This window comes from Leptinotarsa decemlineata, unplaced genomic scaffold (genome assembly GCF_025532065.1).
Source record: "Leptinotarsa decemlineata unplaced genomic scaffold, Ldec_3_MD MMD2_tig00004307_RagTag_RagTag, whole genome shotgun sequence".
Taxonomy (NCBI): domain Eukaryota; kingdom Metazoa; phylum Arthropoda; class Insecta; order Coleoptera; family Chrysomelidae; genus Leptinotarsa; species Leptinotarsa decemlineata.
Genome location: NW_027412606.1, coordinates 4347953 through 4368229, shown reverse-complemented (window position 1 = coordinate 4368229; position 20277 = coordinate 4347953). Strand labels below are relative to the sequence as shown.

The window sequence follows — 20277 nt, the reverse complement described above, 5'->3', positions numbered from 1 at the left end:
CATTTCTTTTCGACCACCAGAACGAGACAATATTTGTCGTGGAGTTTTCAGCTACTGGCGAGACAAATATCATCAGAAAAGAGAAAAAACGGATGAAATATCGAGATTTTCTTTCGCACTCCGCAGACTCTATCCAGACTACTCTGCCAAGATGGTTGTTCTTATTATTAGGGTCTTTGATGGAATGATGTCCTCGTTACCCTTCAATCTTGAAATCATACTGGCTTGCCGCACTAAGGCAGAAATCTTAGCCGGATAGATGCAGTAGGCTGTCATTCTTGGCTCACTGCGCTTGCTCAGTACACATGATTTTTGGGTCCTATGATCACTTATCCGTCGGTGTGAGGAGTAGTCGTTGGTTGATAATGCTGGTGCCTGGTAGGGCCTGACCAGCGCATACTACAGTAAAATAATATTTATAATAATGATAATATCATTATTATTATTTATAATAAATGAATAATAATAATATTCCTAAGAATTACAGACCGATAACGTGCTTGAATTCGTGTTATGAGTTGTTTACAAGCATCTCATACACATGAATACTCACTGCAGTTGACCGAGTGTTCGAACGGATATATGAACAGAGAGGGTCGAAGAGAGGAGTCGCTGGATGTGAAGAGAACCTGCTCATCGATAGATGTGTAACGCAGGACTCAATACAATATAAGCGTCACCGTAAGGCATTTGATACAATTTCGCATGAGCTCATCTTGCATTTGCTCAGATGCCTTGCGGTACCCGACAAAATAGTGAGAACAGCTTGAACAGCTGATACCACTTTGGCGAACTCGCTTCACCATAACATCTGGTCAAGCAAGAGTCCAGCAAGGGTGGGTCACTTTTAGAAGGGGTGTATTTCAGGGTGATTCCCCCAGTCTCCTTCTCTTCTGCATCTCACTATTGCCATTATCCGTTGCGCTCAGAAATACTCGAGGGTATAACTGTGACACCCCCGGAAACCGAAGGCATAAGGTCACCCATTTGTTCCATATGGATGATCTTAAACTTTATTATGTCTCTGGAGAGAAGGATCTCCATCAGTCCTTGAGGGTGGTGGAGGAGTACACGGATGTTATCGGTATGAAATTCGGGATTGACAAATGTGCAATGGTTCATCTCAAAAGAGGACGATTCATGGACTACGGAGAGGATGTGCGGTTCAACGATGGAAGCATTTAACACCATCTGTATGCCGGAGAGACGTATACTCACCTTGGGGTGGAACAACGCCACTCACAAGAGGTAACAGCAGTAAAAAACTCTCTCTGCGGGAGTATCACCACACACTTCGACATATCTGGTCATCGGAACTGTCGGGGAAGAACAAAGTTGCTGCAACAAATATGCTTGACGTTCCAATCTTACTCTACTCGTTTGGAGTAGTGAAGTGGACTCGGGAGGAGCTGTATCAACTCGACGTGAAGACCCGAAAAATGATGCATCTCTTTGGGAGTTTGCATCCCACATCATCCGTTCCACAGTTGTACTTGCCCCGACAACAGGGAGGCCGTGGACTTTTGAGTTTGGAGTGTCTACATGTCAGAATGGTACTGGATCCCGCCTATGAAGTCGTCAGGAGTTCAGATCCCCTTGTCTGCATGGTCCGTGACCATGAGAGAGCAGGAATTGGAGCATTCCTCTTCAGGGCAGCTGCCCGAGGAGCTGCCCTAACTCGGTATAGTTTTCGACACTGAACGAGGTGACCACAACTCTGTCACCGAGTTGGAACCCGTCCAGCAAAAAGCTCAGATAAACGCCGCATAGATAATTTCACTTCTGCGAAAACACGAGGATAAGTCAATGCATGTGATGTTCTTCAATAACATTTTAGACCTTGGTTTATCAAAGCGCCTGACTTTCGCTTTTCTCAGGTCGAGTGGGCTGAAGTCAGAAACTGAGGGGTTTATCACGGCTTGCCAGGATGATGTTTTCAACACCTCAGTCTACTGTAGTCGCGTGATGGGTATAGAGGTTCCTGACACAAGGTGCAGGGCCTGCCGCGAGGCTCGCGAGACCCTAATGCACTTGCTATCAGCATGTTCAGCATATGCGGTCTCGGCCTATATCCATCGACATTACGCGACCCTGATAGTACTCTATTACCAGCTACGGTACTTTTATAGTATTGACGAGACACCGGTGTTGCCCTACGCTTCGAGGGATATTGAATTGAATGTGTGGAACGAGAAGTGCCAAATTTATTGGAACAATTCGTTCCCTACCCTCAGGTGATAAGCCTGATATGTAATCCTTCTCGACCAACAGAGCAAAACGATATTTGTCGTGGAGTTTTCAGCCCCTGGCGAGACGAATATCGTCAGAAAAGAGGAGGAAAAACGGATAAAATATCGAGATTTTCTCTTCGAACGCCGCAGACTCTATACATATCACTCTGTCAAGATGGTTGTTCTGATTATTGGAGTCCTCTCTACTCTCGAATCCTAAAATCATACCCGCACTAAGGCAGAAATCTTAGCTGCACAGATACAGAAGGCTGTCATTCTTGGATCACTACGCTTGCTCAGGGTACATGATTCTCGGACCCAATGATCACTTACCCCACGGTGTGGGGAGTGGTCATTGGTTGATAATGCTGGCGCGTCCTCCCGAATGTATCGGAGCTTCGGGGGATAGGGCCTGACCAGCTACACCCTACTGAAAGCATTCCGACCAATTAGTCTCACATCGTTTTTCTTGAAAACCATGGAGAGGCTATGTGAGCGGTACATAAGAGATGAAGTACTTGTCAACAACCCACTTCATCCAAATCAGCATGCATATACCCCGGGAAGGTCTACTGATTCGACCCTTCACCATGTGGTTGGCAGAATCGGAAGATCATTGGACAGCAAAGAATTCATAGATATCGAGGAAGCGTTTGATGAAACAACTTTTCCAACAATTACCTAGCAAATACACTCCACTGCACTAGCACTACCCCTGGTAGTAGGAGAATGGATACTCCAGATGTTCTCTAGTAGAGCAATAAGTATTAATGTAGAAGACATCACAGTGAAAGGACTGGTCATGAGGGGATGTCCACAGGGAGGGATCTTATCACCCCTTCTCTGGAACATAGTTCTGGATTCCCTAATTGATCACCATAACAAAAATGGATTGTACAGAATTGCATACGCAGATGACATCGTTATCTTGCAGACCGACAAATTCGTAAACACACTGTGCGATAGAACGCAGGATGGGCTCAAATTAATAGGAACATGGTGTAAGGAACACTCACTGTCGATCAATCCCAAGAAGACTGAGATGGCCTTTTTCACCAGGAACAGAAGTTTAACGGGCTTAAAACCTCCTGAAATCTTCAAAAGTAAACTAAACTTCTCTGAATAGGTGAAATACCTTGGTACTATTTTCGACAAAAAGCTAACATGGAACACTCATCTACAGAGTAGAGCAAAAAGAGTATACGTGGCTTATGAGCAATGTCGGAGGACAGTGGAACGCGCATGGGGTCTTTCACCACGTGTGGTCACCTGGATCTACACTGCAATAATAAAACCTATGTTACCAACCAACACCAACCGCGGCAATGGAATTGATCACGGGTCTGACCTCTCGGGATTTGTACGTTAAGGAGGTTGCGTTAATGGCCACGGTACGATTGCGCACGACTGGTGTAAACCTCGAAGTAGGAATGGGTGAATTGAGGCTGGGCCTATGGCTAGAGGCGCTTACTGCGCAACCCCTGCTGCAGGCAACAAGTGATGCAATTGAACCCAGGTTTGTGTTTAATAAACCCTACAAAATACAAATGAAGCAGAACACAGAGTCAGATGCTCCAAATGCAATACGGATTTATACAGACAGCTCAAACACTAAAGAAAGCTCAGGATGTGGAGTGTACTCCAGGTCACTAAGCCTAAGGATTAAGTGGGGAATGGGAAGAAATACCAGCGTGGTCCAAACAGAACTGGCTGGTATCTCAATCGCCACAAAAGAAATAACCAAGAAAGGAATTTCTGGCAAAAACATAATAATCTGCACTGATAGCACACAAGCACTATTAGCCTTGAACAGACAGCGTGTTACCTCAGAGCTAGTACTAGAGTACCACCAAGATTTAGCCAAAGCCTCGGTAGATAATAACATTATCCTGAGGTGAGTTAAAGGGCACGACAGTAGTAAAGGTATTCGCATTGCCGACTCTTTAGCCAAGGAAGCGGCTGAACTAAGAATTTTAGGACCCAGTGGCACCCACGGCCTAATGACTTCGACAATTGCGGAACTAGTCAAATGTTACACCCATGCTCAATCCTTAAACAGATGGGATGGAATCAAAGGATGTAATCTTGCCAGGATCACCTTGGGCGACCCTGGGAAGCTAGCGCCGAAGAAATATCTGGCGATGACCAGAAAAAAATCTACGCCTTACAATAGGATTTCTGACTGGCCACTTTCAACTAAGGAAACACCTTCATAATATGGGGCTAGTGGACTCACCTCTATGCAGGATGTGTGAACAGGATGATGAGACTGTCAGGCATGTCCTATGCGAGTGTCCGGAGTTATCGTCAATAAGAGAGTGTGTGTTTGGCGAGTCTTGGCCTACACCTGCCGATATGAAGGAGATGTCTCCCAGCGACCTGTCCACCTTTCTGGAAAGGACAGGATGGACGATGACCTAGGAGGACAACTCCTCGGGAGGATGTCCAATGGGTCACATGTGGCCTCACCCTCCCTACTCTACAGATACAGAGATACTGAAAAATTTATCTTCAGTGCGCCACCTCTCAAAAATTTCTAGATTGATTGGCTCCTGGGTGGCAGAAATTATATTGGTTGGCTTTTCTCCATATGATCGTTTGAAGTATTGAATAATCTCAACCACATTCCCATCACTTCTGAAAGATGTTTGACATGTATCTGTATCTGTAGAGTAGAGAGAGTGAGTGAAGGCCCACAGCACTTAGGCCACATGTGACCCATTGTACATCCTCCCGAAGAGTTGTCCTCCTAGGTAATCGTTCATCCTGTTCTTTCCAGGAAGGTGGATAGGTCAATAGGAGACATCTACTTTATATCGGCGAGTGTAGGCCAAGACTTGCCGAACACACACTCTCTCAATGACGATTACTCCAGATACTCGCATGAGATATGCCTTCATTTTTCTGTTCACACATCCTGCATAAATGTGTGTCCACTAGCCCCGTAATATGGGGCTAGGCCCTTCAATATGGGGCTAGTGGACACACCACTATACAGGTTTTCCTGGTCATCGCCAGATATTTCTTCGGCGCCAGCTTCCCAGGGTCCTCCAGGGTATTTGACGTGTAATTGAAATTGTCTTTTTGATTGCATATATATTTTATTATCAACATCTTGCATCACATTACAAAAGTGTCTGTCACTTGTAATGCATGGCAGAGTCTACCATGAAGTGTAAACATTTTTTATGTGCTAGTTTCTGAAATATACGATGTAGGTGATCATGATCTGTGAGGTAATAAGCATTCAGTGTTCAGGTTTGCTTACATACCCATATAGAGTGATTCATTTTCTGAGAATTGTTACATATGAGTATCCAGCTTTAACGGTCTGAAAAAAATAACTCTGCGTAATTCGAAGAACTTCATAATTTTTTTCAAAAGTCGTTACATTTTTCAACTCATTTTTTCAAATGTGATGTTGAGAATCAAGATTGGTTGAAAATGACAAAAATTATCTGATACTACTAAAAAGATCAGTGGTGACCATGTGATAGTGAAAAAGGGTTAGCTTGATAGTTAGATGATAGTGATAAAAATATTTGTATATGACTATGATCCAGGAACAATGGAAGCCTTGAAAAAACCCCAGGTCAGTAATGAGGGAGATTTTTTCTGACATGTACTAAAAAAAATCTTGACTCAGGCTCAGGCGTTCATGAATTCAGAGAAAATGGACAAATAAGAAATTTAACAGTATAGCGTTCGTTCTGAATTAGTTATTGATTGATACAGTTGTTGAAACCTTTTGATCTATGATGTAGCCAAAATGAAGGAAAAAGATGAAAAATCATGGTGATAATATTGAGGGTATGATTATCATTCCTGAAATGATTTGACTGGAAACGAATTAATATCATGAATACTTACAGATAATGCAGTACTCATAGTCATAGGATAAAATGGACCAATTTGTAGAGTTAATGGCCTTTGTGATCTCAACATCATGAGATGGATACATTTCTTAACAGCAACACTGTGTTCATACCACCTGCTTTCATAGAGGGCATTGCTCAATTCTAAACTCTGAAATAAATCAAAAATTTGCTTCGAGAATATACATGAACTGGTTTAAAAAAAATTTAAATACTTGTTATTCTACATTCGTGGCTCAAAATGATTTGGAGGCTAGATAAAAATCAAAAAGTCTTTTGGTAGTTTGAAATCAAGTTTTTGAGTCTGATCGAAATACATATTCAAAAGAGGATAGATAGAAAAAAGTTAGAGTTCATCATTCAAATGATAAAATCGCGAAACATTAATATCTACCAACGTACCTACACAGAAGTTTAGTGACTGGTATATCACATGTGTTGGAGCTTTGTTCACGAGATAGAGCTGTTACTAGTTAACATATCTTTCTCTTAGGCATGTGTTTCACACATGCAGTCTCTAGCAGCGTTAAAGTCAGTATTGTTTCTCGCATTACTTCCGTCACAAATTGTTACTCTTTTGTGTTTGAAATATCTAAGTTTTTACCCTTTTGTTACATTCGGAGAAACTTTGAACTGACGCACCAGGTTTGACAATTGACATATCAAAATTGGCAATCGACATATCATACGTGAGAGTTGATGTATCAAACTGACGATTGTATAGCATTCTAACACGTCTTCTATCACTTTTGATACGTCAACTGTATCTTTTGAATATAACAGAGGTTTGTTCTGGTTCTACAAAATGCAGGTTCTAGGACGTCAGGAACATGCTCACTTGCGTTCTGTTTTTTTGAGGTTATTTCCGGATTGATTTCGACTGCGAAATGATTCGAAACTGTACTGAACCACCATGAATCGTTATTGCTCTCGAGACTAAACTGATGAGAACTATTCTCGTTGCGCATGTGTATTCACGAAGAAATTTGTTTTGGGTTGGTTTTTTAATTCATTCATTTGATATTGTCACTTGCTGATTGAGGTTAGGTAACGGGCTTTTCGACTACAAGGATACACTACATGATGAAATAGGCGCAATCAACAGTATTTTATTATCTTCTTCATCATCAATATCTCATCTTCTGACCGAGATGAAGCAATTCTTCGAACTGTAAGTGCCGCGGGACTTTTAGTTTATGAACTTTATATAACTCTTAAAGTACGAGAATTTTCTTTTTACTGAAAACATTATCTACATCTATATTTCTATTGTTGTGAATTAAGGTTACTATCCTTCTGGAGTTTTTTCATTGATAATAATATGATTTTCATTTGCACTTGACATGGGAAGGGAAGGGAAGGGAAGGGAAGGGAAGGGAAGGGAAGGGAAGGGAAGGGAAGGGAAGGGAAGGGAAGGGAAGGGAAGGGAAGGGAAGGGAAGGGAAGGGAAGGGAAGGGAAGGGAAGGGAAGGGAAGGGAAGGGAAGGGAAGGGAAGGGAAGGGAAGGGAAGGGAAGGGAAGGGAAGGGAAGGGAAGGGAAGGGAAGGGAAGGGAAGGGAAGGGAAGGGAAGGGAAGGGAAGGGAAGGGAAGGGAAGGAAAGGAAAGGAAAGGAAAGGGAAGGGAAGGGAAGGGAAGGGAAGGAATTCGTTCCCAGATAGCTGGGAATCATTTGGATATTCAGGTATACTATAATCGCATTCATTCACTAGATTTTTTTTACAACCGCTTCAAATTTGAGTGTATCAGGAATTCATTCGATTTTCAGTTGAAGTTCATCATTTAATTCGATTGCATTTATCATTTATCATTTGATATTTTTCATTTCAATTGGAATGAGTGCGTTCAGAGTCAAACAATTTTTCAAAGAATTTAATGATGTTTATAACATGAATGGAATTGTCTATGACGTGGATGAAAGAAAAAGCAAAATTTAGAGTCAAATAGTTCTGAATTCAGTTATACTTACTTGTTCTTTGATTTCATTTCCATGCCAGGCCAGAAGAAATATCTGATAAGTCACCATCAGCAAATAGGACAAAGTGAATAATATAAGTATGCTGCGTTCCATCTGAATGAAAAAAATCCAGTTATGAAATTTTCTCTCATCACTTATCATCAATCTGTTATATAATTGATCTGCAAACAGTTCAATTTACTGAAAAGGTTGCAGTAGGTACTACATAACTGAAATGTTGAGAAAGAGAACAAAATTGTTATGGAGTATCGTCGAGTGATTATTAGAGAAGTTGCTGTGGATATCGGCATATCGGTTAGCTCATGCCATTCAATTTTTTCGAAAATTTTGCGCATGAAGCGTGTGGCAGCGAAGTTCGTTTTTTGACCAAAATAACCGTCGCATTAGTATTGCTCAGGAACTGTCAACGGCAATCCAGATTTGCTCAGAAGTGTCATAACTGGTGACGAATCATGGGTATATGGTCATGACATCGATACAAAGTATAATCGTTCCAATGGAAGAGACCAGGAGAGTCAAGACTAAAAAGGCACGCCAAATTAGATCAAATGTCAAAGTTATTTTCACTGTTTTCTTCGATTATCTTGACATAGTGCATCAGGACAACTGATGGAATAAGAACTTAATCGTCGAGAAATCTCACATCACCAAATAGTGCATATCAGACCTGTTTAGACGATTGGAGAAACGCTATCACAGGTGTATTATATCAGAGGGGGAATACTTTGAAGGGGACAAAATACAAATTGATGAATGAATGAATATTATTTGGAAAAAATGAAAATTCACCTCATTTTGTGAAACAGAGTATCATATAGCTTACTAACAAGTTTTCTCCTCCCAGTTGAATTGGTACTCAGTCATTGAGTGCCAGGCAACTAATCGAAATTGAGAAATACCACCAGTCTACGAACGTTTGCATTCTCCAGATTTCTTTTATCAAAATGGGATGAGTTGACGAGGTGAGTTGTGGGTATTTCAATACCCACAATGAGAATAAAAGGTTTACATTAGTGATTTCTTAGAAAATATTGAAACAAAATGTTCCATTAACGGCATTCTTGTGAAATGACGTTGTATATTTTTATTATTTTATAATTTATGTTGTGATTCATGATCTTTATTTTATCAGTCTAGTATACCTTCCACATTCATTTATCAGTACCTTATCTTTATTTGATTTGAAAGGGTTATATTTTTAGGAGTGATTAATTTTTTGGGAAAGAAAGTTTTTGGCTTTCTACTACTCCATCTGATACAAAAAAATGGATAAGAGAATCTTCCAAAGAAAGGAAGAGTTACTTATTTTCAAATTGATTAATCCTTCCTTTCTTTGGAATATTCTCTCATCCATTTTTTTGTATCAGATGGAGTAGTAGAAAGCCAAAAACTTTCTTATCTTTATCTTCATCAGTATTTTAATCAGTATCTTCATCAGTATCTTACCGTTAAAAGCTGTACTAGCAACGAAGCAATTTGAAAAGAATTCATCAAAAATTCGAGTAACAGCAAGTATTTCGTGGAATCATCCAATTTCTTCACACACCTGTAATGAATGTGAATTATCAATTCACATTTTATACTCTGATCCTTCAATCTGTCAACATTACACATAGATGATTTGTTTAGATACAAACAGTAAAAAGTCTTTTGTTTCAAGGTAGTTGACGATGTTTCTTGGTGCATTTCATTAGTTAGGACTTCAATTGTCTAATATGTCTGATAGTCGATTGAAGACGGAAGTCCACAATCAATTGCCATTCTTAGACGTATTGGTGAAGAGGACCAACATGAAATGGGAAACATCTGTGTATCAACAACCCACTCACACAGGACAGTATCTGAACCAGGAATCCAACTACCATCAATCGACCAAGAGAAGAATAATCAAGACTCTACTAGACCGTGATTTCGGGCTCTGTTATGCAAAGGAAGGCCTCGAAAAGGAACAAAGCATCATCAAAAATGACCTTCAACGAAATGGATACTCCGAAATGATGGTGTAACAAGCTTCAGCTAGAAGACAGCAAGAGCTCCACAAGGAAGAAAAGCTGCCACAACCAGTACTGGTACGTTGTGGATTGTCGGAAAGGATAAGAAGGATTGGGTCCAAATATTACATCAGAACCTGCTTCAGATCTGGGAACACTATTCGTAGCAGCCTCACAAAAACCAGGCCACCAAACGCGGACTGCGATTCCAAGAATTGCATTGCATACCTTGCGAGTGCGGAGAATTATACATCGATGAAACTAAGAGGCCATTGAAAGTTTGCATTGCCAAGCATAAGAAATATACAGAGCGAGGAGAAACCAGCGAGACAGAAATAGCAGAGCACGTTTGGACTCATCAACATAATATCAAGTGGGGTCAAGCTGAAATCATTCACAAGCAATAACGCTGGTTTAGGAGAAAATTCAAAAAAGCCGCAAATATGTTATCCAACAACGCAGTTAGCCAAGCTAGCGTAGAGGTACGCATTATATGAAAACCTCCAGTCAAGCGGAACACGACCAACTCCTGCCAAACGGTCAGCTTCCGCTAAAACCCATAAAGCGGAGAGAGGGAAGAGGGCATAGGTGAAAGCAGTCGAATGATCTATAAATAGTCAGATCTCGAAGAAATAAGTCCAGTTATCACCCGAAGATGATTGTGGATACTTACAATAGAAACGTTTCAATTTTTAATTTTCATTTCTTGTTAATAATTTTTTTAATTTTCATCTTTTGTTGATAGTTTAATTTTCAATTTTTTGGTTGTTTGTATTTTATTTCATTGTAATTTCAGTTTTTTTGCTAATATCAGTGTTATTTTTGTCTAATATTCATTAGACAATGGAAATCCGAACTAATGAAATGCAGTAAAAAGCCTATCTAAATCAGCTACTTTTTCCCATAAAACAATGATTTAAATGAAAATATCCATTTTGAATTCATATTCCTAACATTGTTAGCAAAAATTAAAATAAAAAATGTTGCCCGCACATTCTATTGAGAGATAAATCATTCATACAAATTTTCACCCCGGGTTTCTCTCCTAATTTTTTTCAGTCAATCGTCTTCATATCTATTACGGTTTAGAATATTTTCCACAAGCTAAAAGGAGCTATATTCAATCTGAAGACGTTTTTTTTGTTCCTTATGATATTTGAAGAGCGTGAAGAAAAACGAATTCGAAAAAGGATATCCTGAAAAAATATTAAAGTTAATTCAGTCAACAAGTTCAAGTTGAACGAACAATTTATATGTCCAAAAATGAATTAGATGAGCGAAAAAAAAATATGAATTACAAATTTTTATAATATGTGTAATCTATTCATATTTCACTTCATTTTCCAATTTATCGACATCACACTCAAAGTTTCGAACAATTTAACTCACCCTATAATCTCCATGTGTTCTAAAATTAGTCTTTTCAAATTCTTCAAAACATCATGATCCTCATTTCGATCAGTTCCGGATTCTCCCCCAATATTTTCTCCAAATTCATCAATTTCGTCAAAGTTTCTGAAATGCTCCTGCAAAATCCTCAGTCTTCCTATCACGAATGTCATAATAGCAATGAAAAATAATTGCACTAGGCAGTTATAGGTGGAACCCATAAAGGCTGCAACAGAATCCATTCCGAATGCGACGAAATAATATTCGTCTGAATCGAAAGGAAACCAAGAAACATAAGGAAGTGGTTTGGACTCTGTGGTATTGGTCAGTATATGAGTCTTCTCAAACTGCAAATAGCTGATGTAATTGAGCATTATCAAAGGTATTCCAACCAACCCGTACGTGTATAAAGTCAGTGATAAGTTTATTCTGTTGGTATACTCAACTTGATCGTAGTAAATCCTTTTATCTACTTCATTGCTGGTAGCAATAATCGCTCTTTCAGCTTCCAACATGTCTTTCAGTAACGTTGTAATTCTCTCTGATTGAGACATGATGCTTTTCATCAACATTATCATGCAGAAAATTGATATTGATAGGTTTTCAAACGTTTTTGCTTTACTCTCTTTCCACACCACAGGTAGTTGCATGAAGAGTGATACTACGAATAAACAGAAATATCCTTGAATGCAGGATGAATACACATTATAGCATACTTGACGGATTCTTGAGCCGGATTCAAGTTTGAGCCTCCAAGTTCCTGAAAACAACATAAGATACTTAATGAATTTAAAGTGGTTGCTTTCCATTTGGATGAGGTTTATTCCCAACACTCAGGTAGGCAACTGGTGAGAATCAACATTTGTCCCGTCTATATATATTTAATTTTTTCTCTCTCTGACAAGATACATAATTGCAGACCCTTATTTTCGAACAAATTATCATATTTTCCATATCCATTGAATATTCATGAGAATCGGTAATTATGTTCAGTTTTCAGGGAATGATGGATCCATACTACATAATTATTCATTTTGTTCTTTGAAAATACTCTCCGCGAATATGAATTCTACTGTATGTTCCAGTTTTTTCTACTCGAATAAGATGTTTATAAACAATGTCACGATTAATTTTTGGGAAAGAGAGTTTTTGGCTTTCTACTACTCCTTCTTGATACAAAAAAATGTGGAAATCTTCCAATGAAAGGAAGGAACAAATCAATTTTAAGAGAAGTAACTCTATACATAGATGTGAAGATCATGCAAAGAAGTAACTTTCAGACACAAACTAGGAGAAGAAGCCTTTCTGAAACAACTACTTCCATATGAACACTGAATTATACAAAAGAACTCTTTTCTACTCAGGAATTAGATCAGATATAATTCACAGGATTTCTACACAATATACTGAATGAAAGATAAAAATTTCACTATGATGGAACACTGTCATCCTCACTGGTAGACATCGATGTTTCACCGTAAGACACTTGCCTTAGGGCTCTTCAGTACCATAACTGGGAGCTTTACAAAACCACTATAACGATATACAACAAGGAAATTAGAAAGGCAAAACGGGAGTCTTGGAAAAAGTTCTGTGAAAGTATTTCTGATTTACCTCGCCGCACAAGAATTTACAAGATTCTCTCTAGAGAGCCGACTGCTGAAATTGGGTCGCTTAAACGACCCGATGGAACATTTACAACCTCTAGTAACGAAACGTTAGAGCTTCTAATAAAAAACCACTTTCCCGGAAATCTGACTCTTGATAACAAGAGTCAGATTTCTTGATATTGAAGGAGCAGTTGACAATGCACTACCTAAATCTATAGGATTGTCTCTGGCTGGGAAGGGTATAGAATCGACCATAACTGGCTGGATCTATGCCATGATAGTAAACAAAACTGCAACTACGACTCTTCAAGGCGAGGCTATCAGGTTCAGGGTCACCATGGGCTGCCCTCAAAGTGGGGTACTATCTCCACTTACGTGGTCGCTCGTGGTGGATAGTCTGCTTGATGCCCTCGACAGAATAAAAGTTGATCTGCAAGCTTATGCTTGTCATCTTGGCACGTCGGGAAGGGTAGCTTGCAATATCCTCCAAAGTGCGTTGGACGTTGTTCACAGTCGGTGCCTGAGGGAGCAGATGTCAATCAACCTCAGCAAAACTATTTTAATCTCCTTCACCAAGAGAAGAAAATCGGACGATCTAACGCCACTTTCTCTCTATGGTGTGGTTATTCCATTTGGAACGGAGGTGAAATATTTTGGCATTGTTCTTGATAAAAGACTCACCTGGAACGCTCACTTGGAAAAAGTTTTACACAACTGTCTCTATGGACATGTCGAAGGATTTGTAGTAAAACTTGGGGTTCAGGTCCCAAACAAATTCATTGAATTTATGTGATGATTGTCAGACCAATGGTCACTTATGGTGCAATTGCTTGGTGACCGAAGGCTTTACAAAAAACGGCCCAAGCGAAGCTCTCTGGCTCACAGAGACAAGTGTTGTACTGATGACAGTGGTGTCATCAGTACAACACCGTCAGCGGCAATGGAGATCATTTTAGATCTACCTCCTCTCCACATTTTTCTGGAGAGAGAGGCTAGATGGACTGCATATAGACTTGTGCACATTGCCAATCGCACAAATCATTTAAATGCAGAGTGCAACATACTGCTGGTTGACATTGGAAGTCACAGCATTTTTGATACATGTCTCCAACTGTCAACTACGAACTGCCTTATAAAGTACTATTCCCGAGTGGATAGAACTAGATCCTCCGGGAGAAAAAAATATCAAGAGCAGATGTTGGTTCACAGAAGGATCAGAAACACCTTCCGGTTCTGGTGAAGGTGTTTTCAGTCGCAGACCCTGTACAGAGTTATCTACCTGCCTAGGACTGTATTTTAAGCGGAAATTTACGCTATTAAATTGTGTGAGGAGAGATTGGATAAATACAACCTCACTCACAAGTCAATAAAAATATTCTCGGACAGTCAAGCGGCGTTGGAAGCTCTTGGCTCCTACCGAGCAACGTCTAAATTGATAGCAAACTGACAAAAACGACTCTCCTCGATAGGAAGACTCAACAGATTGTCTCTGGTCTGGATTCGTGGCCATACTGGCCTGAAGGCAATGAAGCTGAACGGACTCTCTTGCAAAGAAGGGTGCTGCAAGCGGCTTCATTGGACCAGAACCTATCATTGGCATCGCTTTGGGCTTTGCCAAACAAACACTGAACACCTGGATAACAAGAAGATTTATGGACTTCTGGCAGAATCTGCCAGGAATGGCTCACTCCAAGGCGTTTATTCATCCTTCGAAGCTTGAATCCAAACAGTTGTTGGACTACAGTAGGGATGAACTACGATGTCTAACAGGTCTTCTTACAGGTCACTGTCATTTGAATCATCATGTGCAGAGACTTGGACTATCGGAAGACAGTGTGTGTCGCCTCTGTCTGGAAAATAGCAGATCATATACTTTGTGCCTGCCCCGCTGGCCAACGGAATATCCTTCCGCTCTCCAAAAATAAAGGAAAGTTGTTGGTGGTCTGTTACCAAAGTGAAGTGATGTTTTGCCAAAAAATTGTGGAAGTGTTTGACACCAAACACCAACGAAAGGGCTTCACGGTCAGTTCGAGAATAGTTTCTTTCGGCGGGTGAAAGTGTTGTGGATGCGAATGCAATTGGCTGCTCCACACCGTTTATAAAGTGAGCCAACGTGGCTCCAACACCGTAACTACTACTATTCAATATCAGGGGTTTGTCAGGATCATTCAACAATAGAGAACATTTCTCACAAATTCTCGACTTAGCCTTATCAAAAGCCTTTTCACATTCTTGAGACCAGAGCCATGGTACATCTTTTTTTTGTCAATTCATACAATGGTCCGAGTAAATCAACTGACATATTGACAAACTTGTGGTAAAAATTTATCAATCCTATGAAAGATTTTAGCTCGGATATATTTTCTGGTACCGGCGCGTTTTGAATAGCTGAAATTTTGGAAGGGAAAGGGGGCAAACCTTGCCCATCCAGACAGAAAGCAAGCAATTCGATCAAAGTATTGAACCATTTACATTAATCTACATTTATCACGTATAGTCAGTGGGCATACTTGAAGACTGGCTATAAATTAAATCATCTAAGAGAGCAATTCGTTCAGGCCAGTCTCAACACCCTACACAGTAGGTTAATGGACTGACACCTATCAGAAAACAACTACTCCCCTGGCTAATACCACGAAGGGCGTTGGATTATATCCGACAGGTGTCAGTGCAGAATTCTTCACAGAAGTTATTCCTGCATATGCTGTTGGCGATACAACTGCCGCAATAGATTTTCAATTATTGGAACACACTTGCAGACCGGTTTCGGGCTGTTTGGCCACTCGTCAGTGCAAGGTAGTGTATATCATCAACATAAAGTCGATGATTTCCGATAAGACTATACGTGAAAGATTTCTTTCCTTATACGAGGAATTGGACAAATTTCGGATATGCAGTTGGTTACCTCGTTCACAGGCAGATGGGGCGACAACAAACCTGTTGTTTGTTGTAGTCTTCAGCTTAGTTCGAGGAATGATACTCTGACAGAATTAGATTTTCAATTATCGGAAATCATCGACTTTATGTTGATGATATACACTACCTTGCACTGACGAGTGGCCAAACAGCCCGAAACCGGTCTGCAAGTGTGTTCCAATAATTGAAAATCTATTGCGGCAGTTGTATCGCCAACAGCATATGCAGGAATAACTTCTGTGGAGAATTCTGCACTGACACCTGTCGGATATAATCCAACGTCCTTCGTGGTATTAGCCAGGGGAGTAGTTGTTTTCTGATAGGTGTCTGTCCATTAACCTACTGTGTAGGGTGTTGAGACTGGCCTGAACTAATTGTTCTCTTAGATGATATAATCTACATTTAACTTGACATTGTACTTATTCAAACTGTTGGGCACTTGCTTCATTGAAAACCTGCATTCCTCCCAAGTTTTGCCACCAATAATAATATTAACTAGGTACGTTCTAGTATTGGGAATTTGACTCAGAATAGAATCAATTGCAGACTGAAACAAGGCTGGGGCACTTGAGTTGTAGACTTCCATCTCCGTGCTTCTTAATAGCCGTTATATTTGCTCTTGATTCTGTTAGTAAAGAAGCACAAGACCTGAAATAGTGACCTGTATATATCTTTAGTTCCGGGAGGTTCAGAAACTCAGCAATGGTAAAGATCATTTTCTCAAACGTGTTCATACCAACTGGGTTGGCACTGCATTCATAATTTGAGAATTAAAAAAAAAACGTTGACGGTTGATAACAAAAGGGCGTAATGCAACGTATTTATTAAAATAATCGGTGTTTTTTCCAACAATGCAAAAAGAACGACCTATTTTTGTTTTTGTATTTGAAATTTGAACAGTCAATGATGTATCCATTAATTTAATGTCTTGTATTAATAAACGGCACAATTCTTCACGCCGGCAGGCTCTATTTATTCCGAAAATAGTAACAACTTTCATCATGAAATATTTTTCATCTGGCGCCTCATTTATAAACCTCTGGACTTGTTTGAACGTAACAATTTTTGATTTTTTGAGCCTATAACTTTAATTTTTTCGCTTAAAGAATGCTATTATCTTGAAATGTTTGTTTTTAAAGAGCGCACTCGACTTTATCATTGAAATATTGCTCCACGAAGTTGACGAGTTCCATATTTTTGATTTTCCTCCTATATAGGCGAAGAAGATGGTTTCCCTGAAATTTTCTTTGACGTTTTCAAGTCTACACCAACTAAGAAAATTAGAATATGCGATGTCGTACTGCTGAGCCGATTTGTTTGCTGAGAATTTTATTGAAGCTCTTTTGGCAGCCTCTTCAATATCGTGAGGAACAAACAATTCCTCACTATTGTTCTTCATTATGCAAGACATTAAACACCAGCAAGAACTTGAATTTCAAATTTATCTATTTTATTACGTGAACAGGACAGTTTGTGTTGAAAGTAAATTTTATTTTGTTGATGAATTTGCTCAACTGGCTACGCTCGTTTCGCAAACTGTTTCACTCACAAAATGAAGCCTTACTTTTAACCAGAGGTTCTCAAACTTATTTTGTCTACTGCCAACTTCGAGAATTGATTATTTAATATCTCCTCCAAATTTTTTTACTTTACTGCATCTTAATTATCACAATCGCAGTCAATATTTTAATAATTTAATTATGTGTGTCATGTGAAAATGAGACTTTCTGATGAGGGTAATGTAAAACACCATTTTGTAATATTAGGAAAACTTTGAAGGATCATTTGATGATTTTTGACTAGTTTGTCAATTCAGGCTAGAATTTACTTAAAACAGCCGTAAGTCACCGCGTTCGGTAATCTGCAACCGATTTCTCTTTTCAGTTAGCAACGTTGCCACATCACTAAATTCACGTTCACACAAATACGATGATGGGGATGCTATCAAAAATCATTGAACGATGGACCACAATCCAGGGTATAATTGCGAGATTTGCTTTTATAGCCAAAATTCTTGGTTATCCATTCATGAATTTTATTGTCATTTCCTCGTTCGTTATCAGTTCTATGAGTTCTTCTTTCAGCTGGGGTGATCCTGCTGTGTTGACATTTGAAAAAGGATTCAGCACCCAGTCCGGTATTTCCAATTTTAAAATGTTCTGGAATCGTTCTGCGAGATCACTGTAGAGGTTCTCCAAATGTTATCAGTAAAAAAGCAATTCGTCGTTGTTGAAGGATACTGCTGACAAATTAGGGAAATTGCAAAACTCACGTTTGCCGATATTTTTCTTGTATAAGAGCAATTTGGCTACAAAAGCAGCAATGACATTTTTGATTCAATCAAATTCAAGTCATCACCTTGAAGTTGGAGACTGACATTAAATAATTCATACAGGTCTGTCAAGTGCCCAATATTATTCTTTAAAGTGATGAGGATGTCGTGCATTTATTTGTCTTTGTTTTCCAAGAACTCTATCACAGAGTCGAATAGATTGTAAAATTGAGTCAGACAGTTATAGTCTATCCATTCCCAAATGGAACGACAATAAAAATAAAAGTACAGTAATAAACATTTCTTGCATGTGGCCCCTAGTCGCCCAGATAGTTAGTAAATGTGCTATCAAATGTAGTTGAGGAATAAAGGCTCGGCTAGCTGAACTAGATGAATACTAATTTTTTGTCCGTTTCACGATATTTCTTTATCAGTGCCGTGTGCTCGTGGGGTTAGGTGAGGTAGTGAGTGGTTTTGCAAACAGATTTTTGAAAACTTTTTCGAGAGATCAATTACCCTAACACCAAACTGATATTTTTGCATTCGACGCGCGTTTCGCTAACAAGGTTAGCATCTTCAGGAGAAGCGAATTGATACTGAATCTGAAGACAATGGTTAGCTGTTTATATACCTGAAGTTTTTTGGTCCGATGTGGACTTTGTTTGTTAAATGATGATTATCCTAATGGATTTTTCGGTAATAAACTAGTGGAACCACTACCTCCAAATTATTTTGTCCGCTTTTTACTCTATTGTTGACAAGTTTTCAACTGTTACACCAAAGGTTCCAATCTTATCGTTCAAACCGATTTTTATCAAAATTTTGGTGTTTTTGGGTACTTTCTGGAGACCTTTTGAAACAAATGATAACATTACGAGTGAGGAATCTGTGTCAATCGACAGGGATCCGGAATTTGAAAATAAAGACTTACATGTTCAAGTTTAGCGAGTAATTTCAGATATTCATGAATGCTTGAAGAAGGAAAACTGTCACACTTCACAGAATGCTATTGTGAATAGAATATGCGAATTAACGAAACTATCTCGTTCGACAGTTCTTCGAGTCATTAAAATAGCGGATGTCATTGACCATGCAATGAAACGAAAACAAAGAAATAAAAAATTTGCAAACGTTGATGGTGCTACAAAAGATGTGATTCGGCGAACAATTTATGGTATATACCAAAAAAAATGAAGTACCAACTTTGGAAATGATTTGGTTTAAATTACTCGACTATCCCGATTACAATTACAAATCTTTACAAACTCTACGAGGTGTCTTATTGTCTTGTGGTTTCAAATATAAAAAATTGAACAATCGGATGGTCATAATGGAATCGACACGCATTGTTCAACTCCGACAAGAATATTTGAGGCAAATGAAAAACTACCGAAAATACAACAGACATTTAATCTACCTCGACGAAACTTGGTTTGACACTCATGATGTTGTCAAATATGGCTGTCAAATATTGCTGATTACCACAAAGATATGACTGCGGCTTTATTCGAAACCTGGTTCAGTGAGCAGCTTCTCCCAAATATTCCTCCAAACTCGGTTATTGTTATGAATAACACTTCGTATCATTTTCGGTTATTGACTACAATATCAAACAATAACACGAAAAAAGCAGATATCGTTGATTTCATGCGAAATCATGACATGGAAATACCCAAAAAGATTTCAACGAAAAAGGTATTACTGTCGACCATAAAACAACATAATTTCAAAAAAGAATATTATTGATTCGATGTGTGAAACACGTGGTCATATTCTCTTACGTTTGCCTCCATACTGATGTGTGTTCGATCCAATTGAAATGGTTTGGGCCACACAGTAGTGTTCCATAAACCAGCCGGTAAAATGAAATCCTCTCCAATAATATGAGGTTCACCTGTTGAAGCAATTAGCAAGGAGATATTGTAGGAAGCTTGGAGTCCGCCGTCGTTTTGCTTGGAAGCTGCTGAAAAAAGTTTTGGCACAGTTGGCTGAGCTGAGTGTTTCTTTTTTATCTGAA

General features: G+C 39.2%; 1 protein-coding gene across 1 annotated transcript; it reads right to left on the bottom strand.

Moving 5' to 3' along the window:
- Positions 1 to 5326: 5326 nt before the first annotated feature.
- Positions 5327 to 12316, bottom strand: LOC111509512 (odorant receptor 30a). The gene is made up of 5 exons (XM_074179106.1): positions 11463 to 12316; positions 9529 to 9628; positions 8074 to 8175; positions 6102 to 6257; positions 5327 to 5562 (listed from the first exon to the last, which is right to left on the bottom strand). The coding sequence occupies exons 1-5, from the start codon at positions 12269 to 12271 to the stop codon at positions 5518 to 5520; spliced, it is 1212 nt and encodes a 403-aa protein (XP_074035207.1). The 5' UTR covers positions 12272 to 12316; the 3' UTR covers positions 5327 to 5517.
- Between the last annotated feature and the right edge of the window lie 7961 nt (positions 12317 to 20277).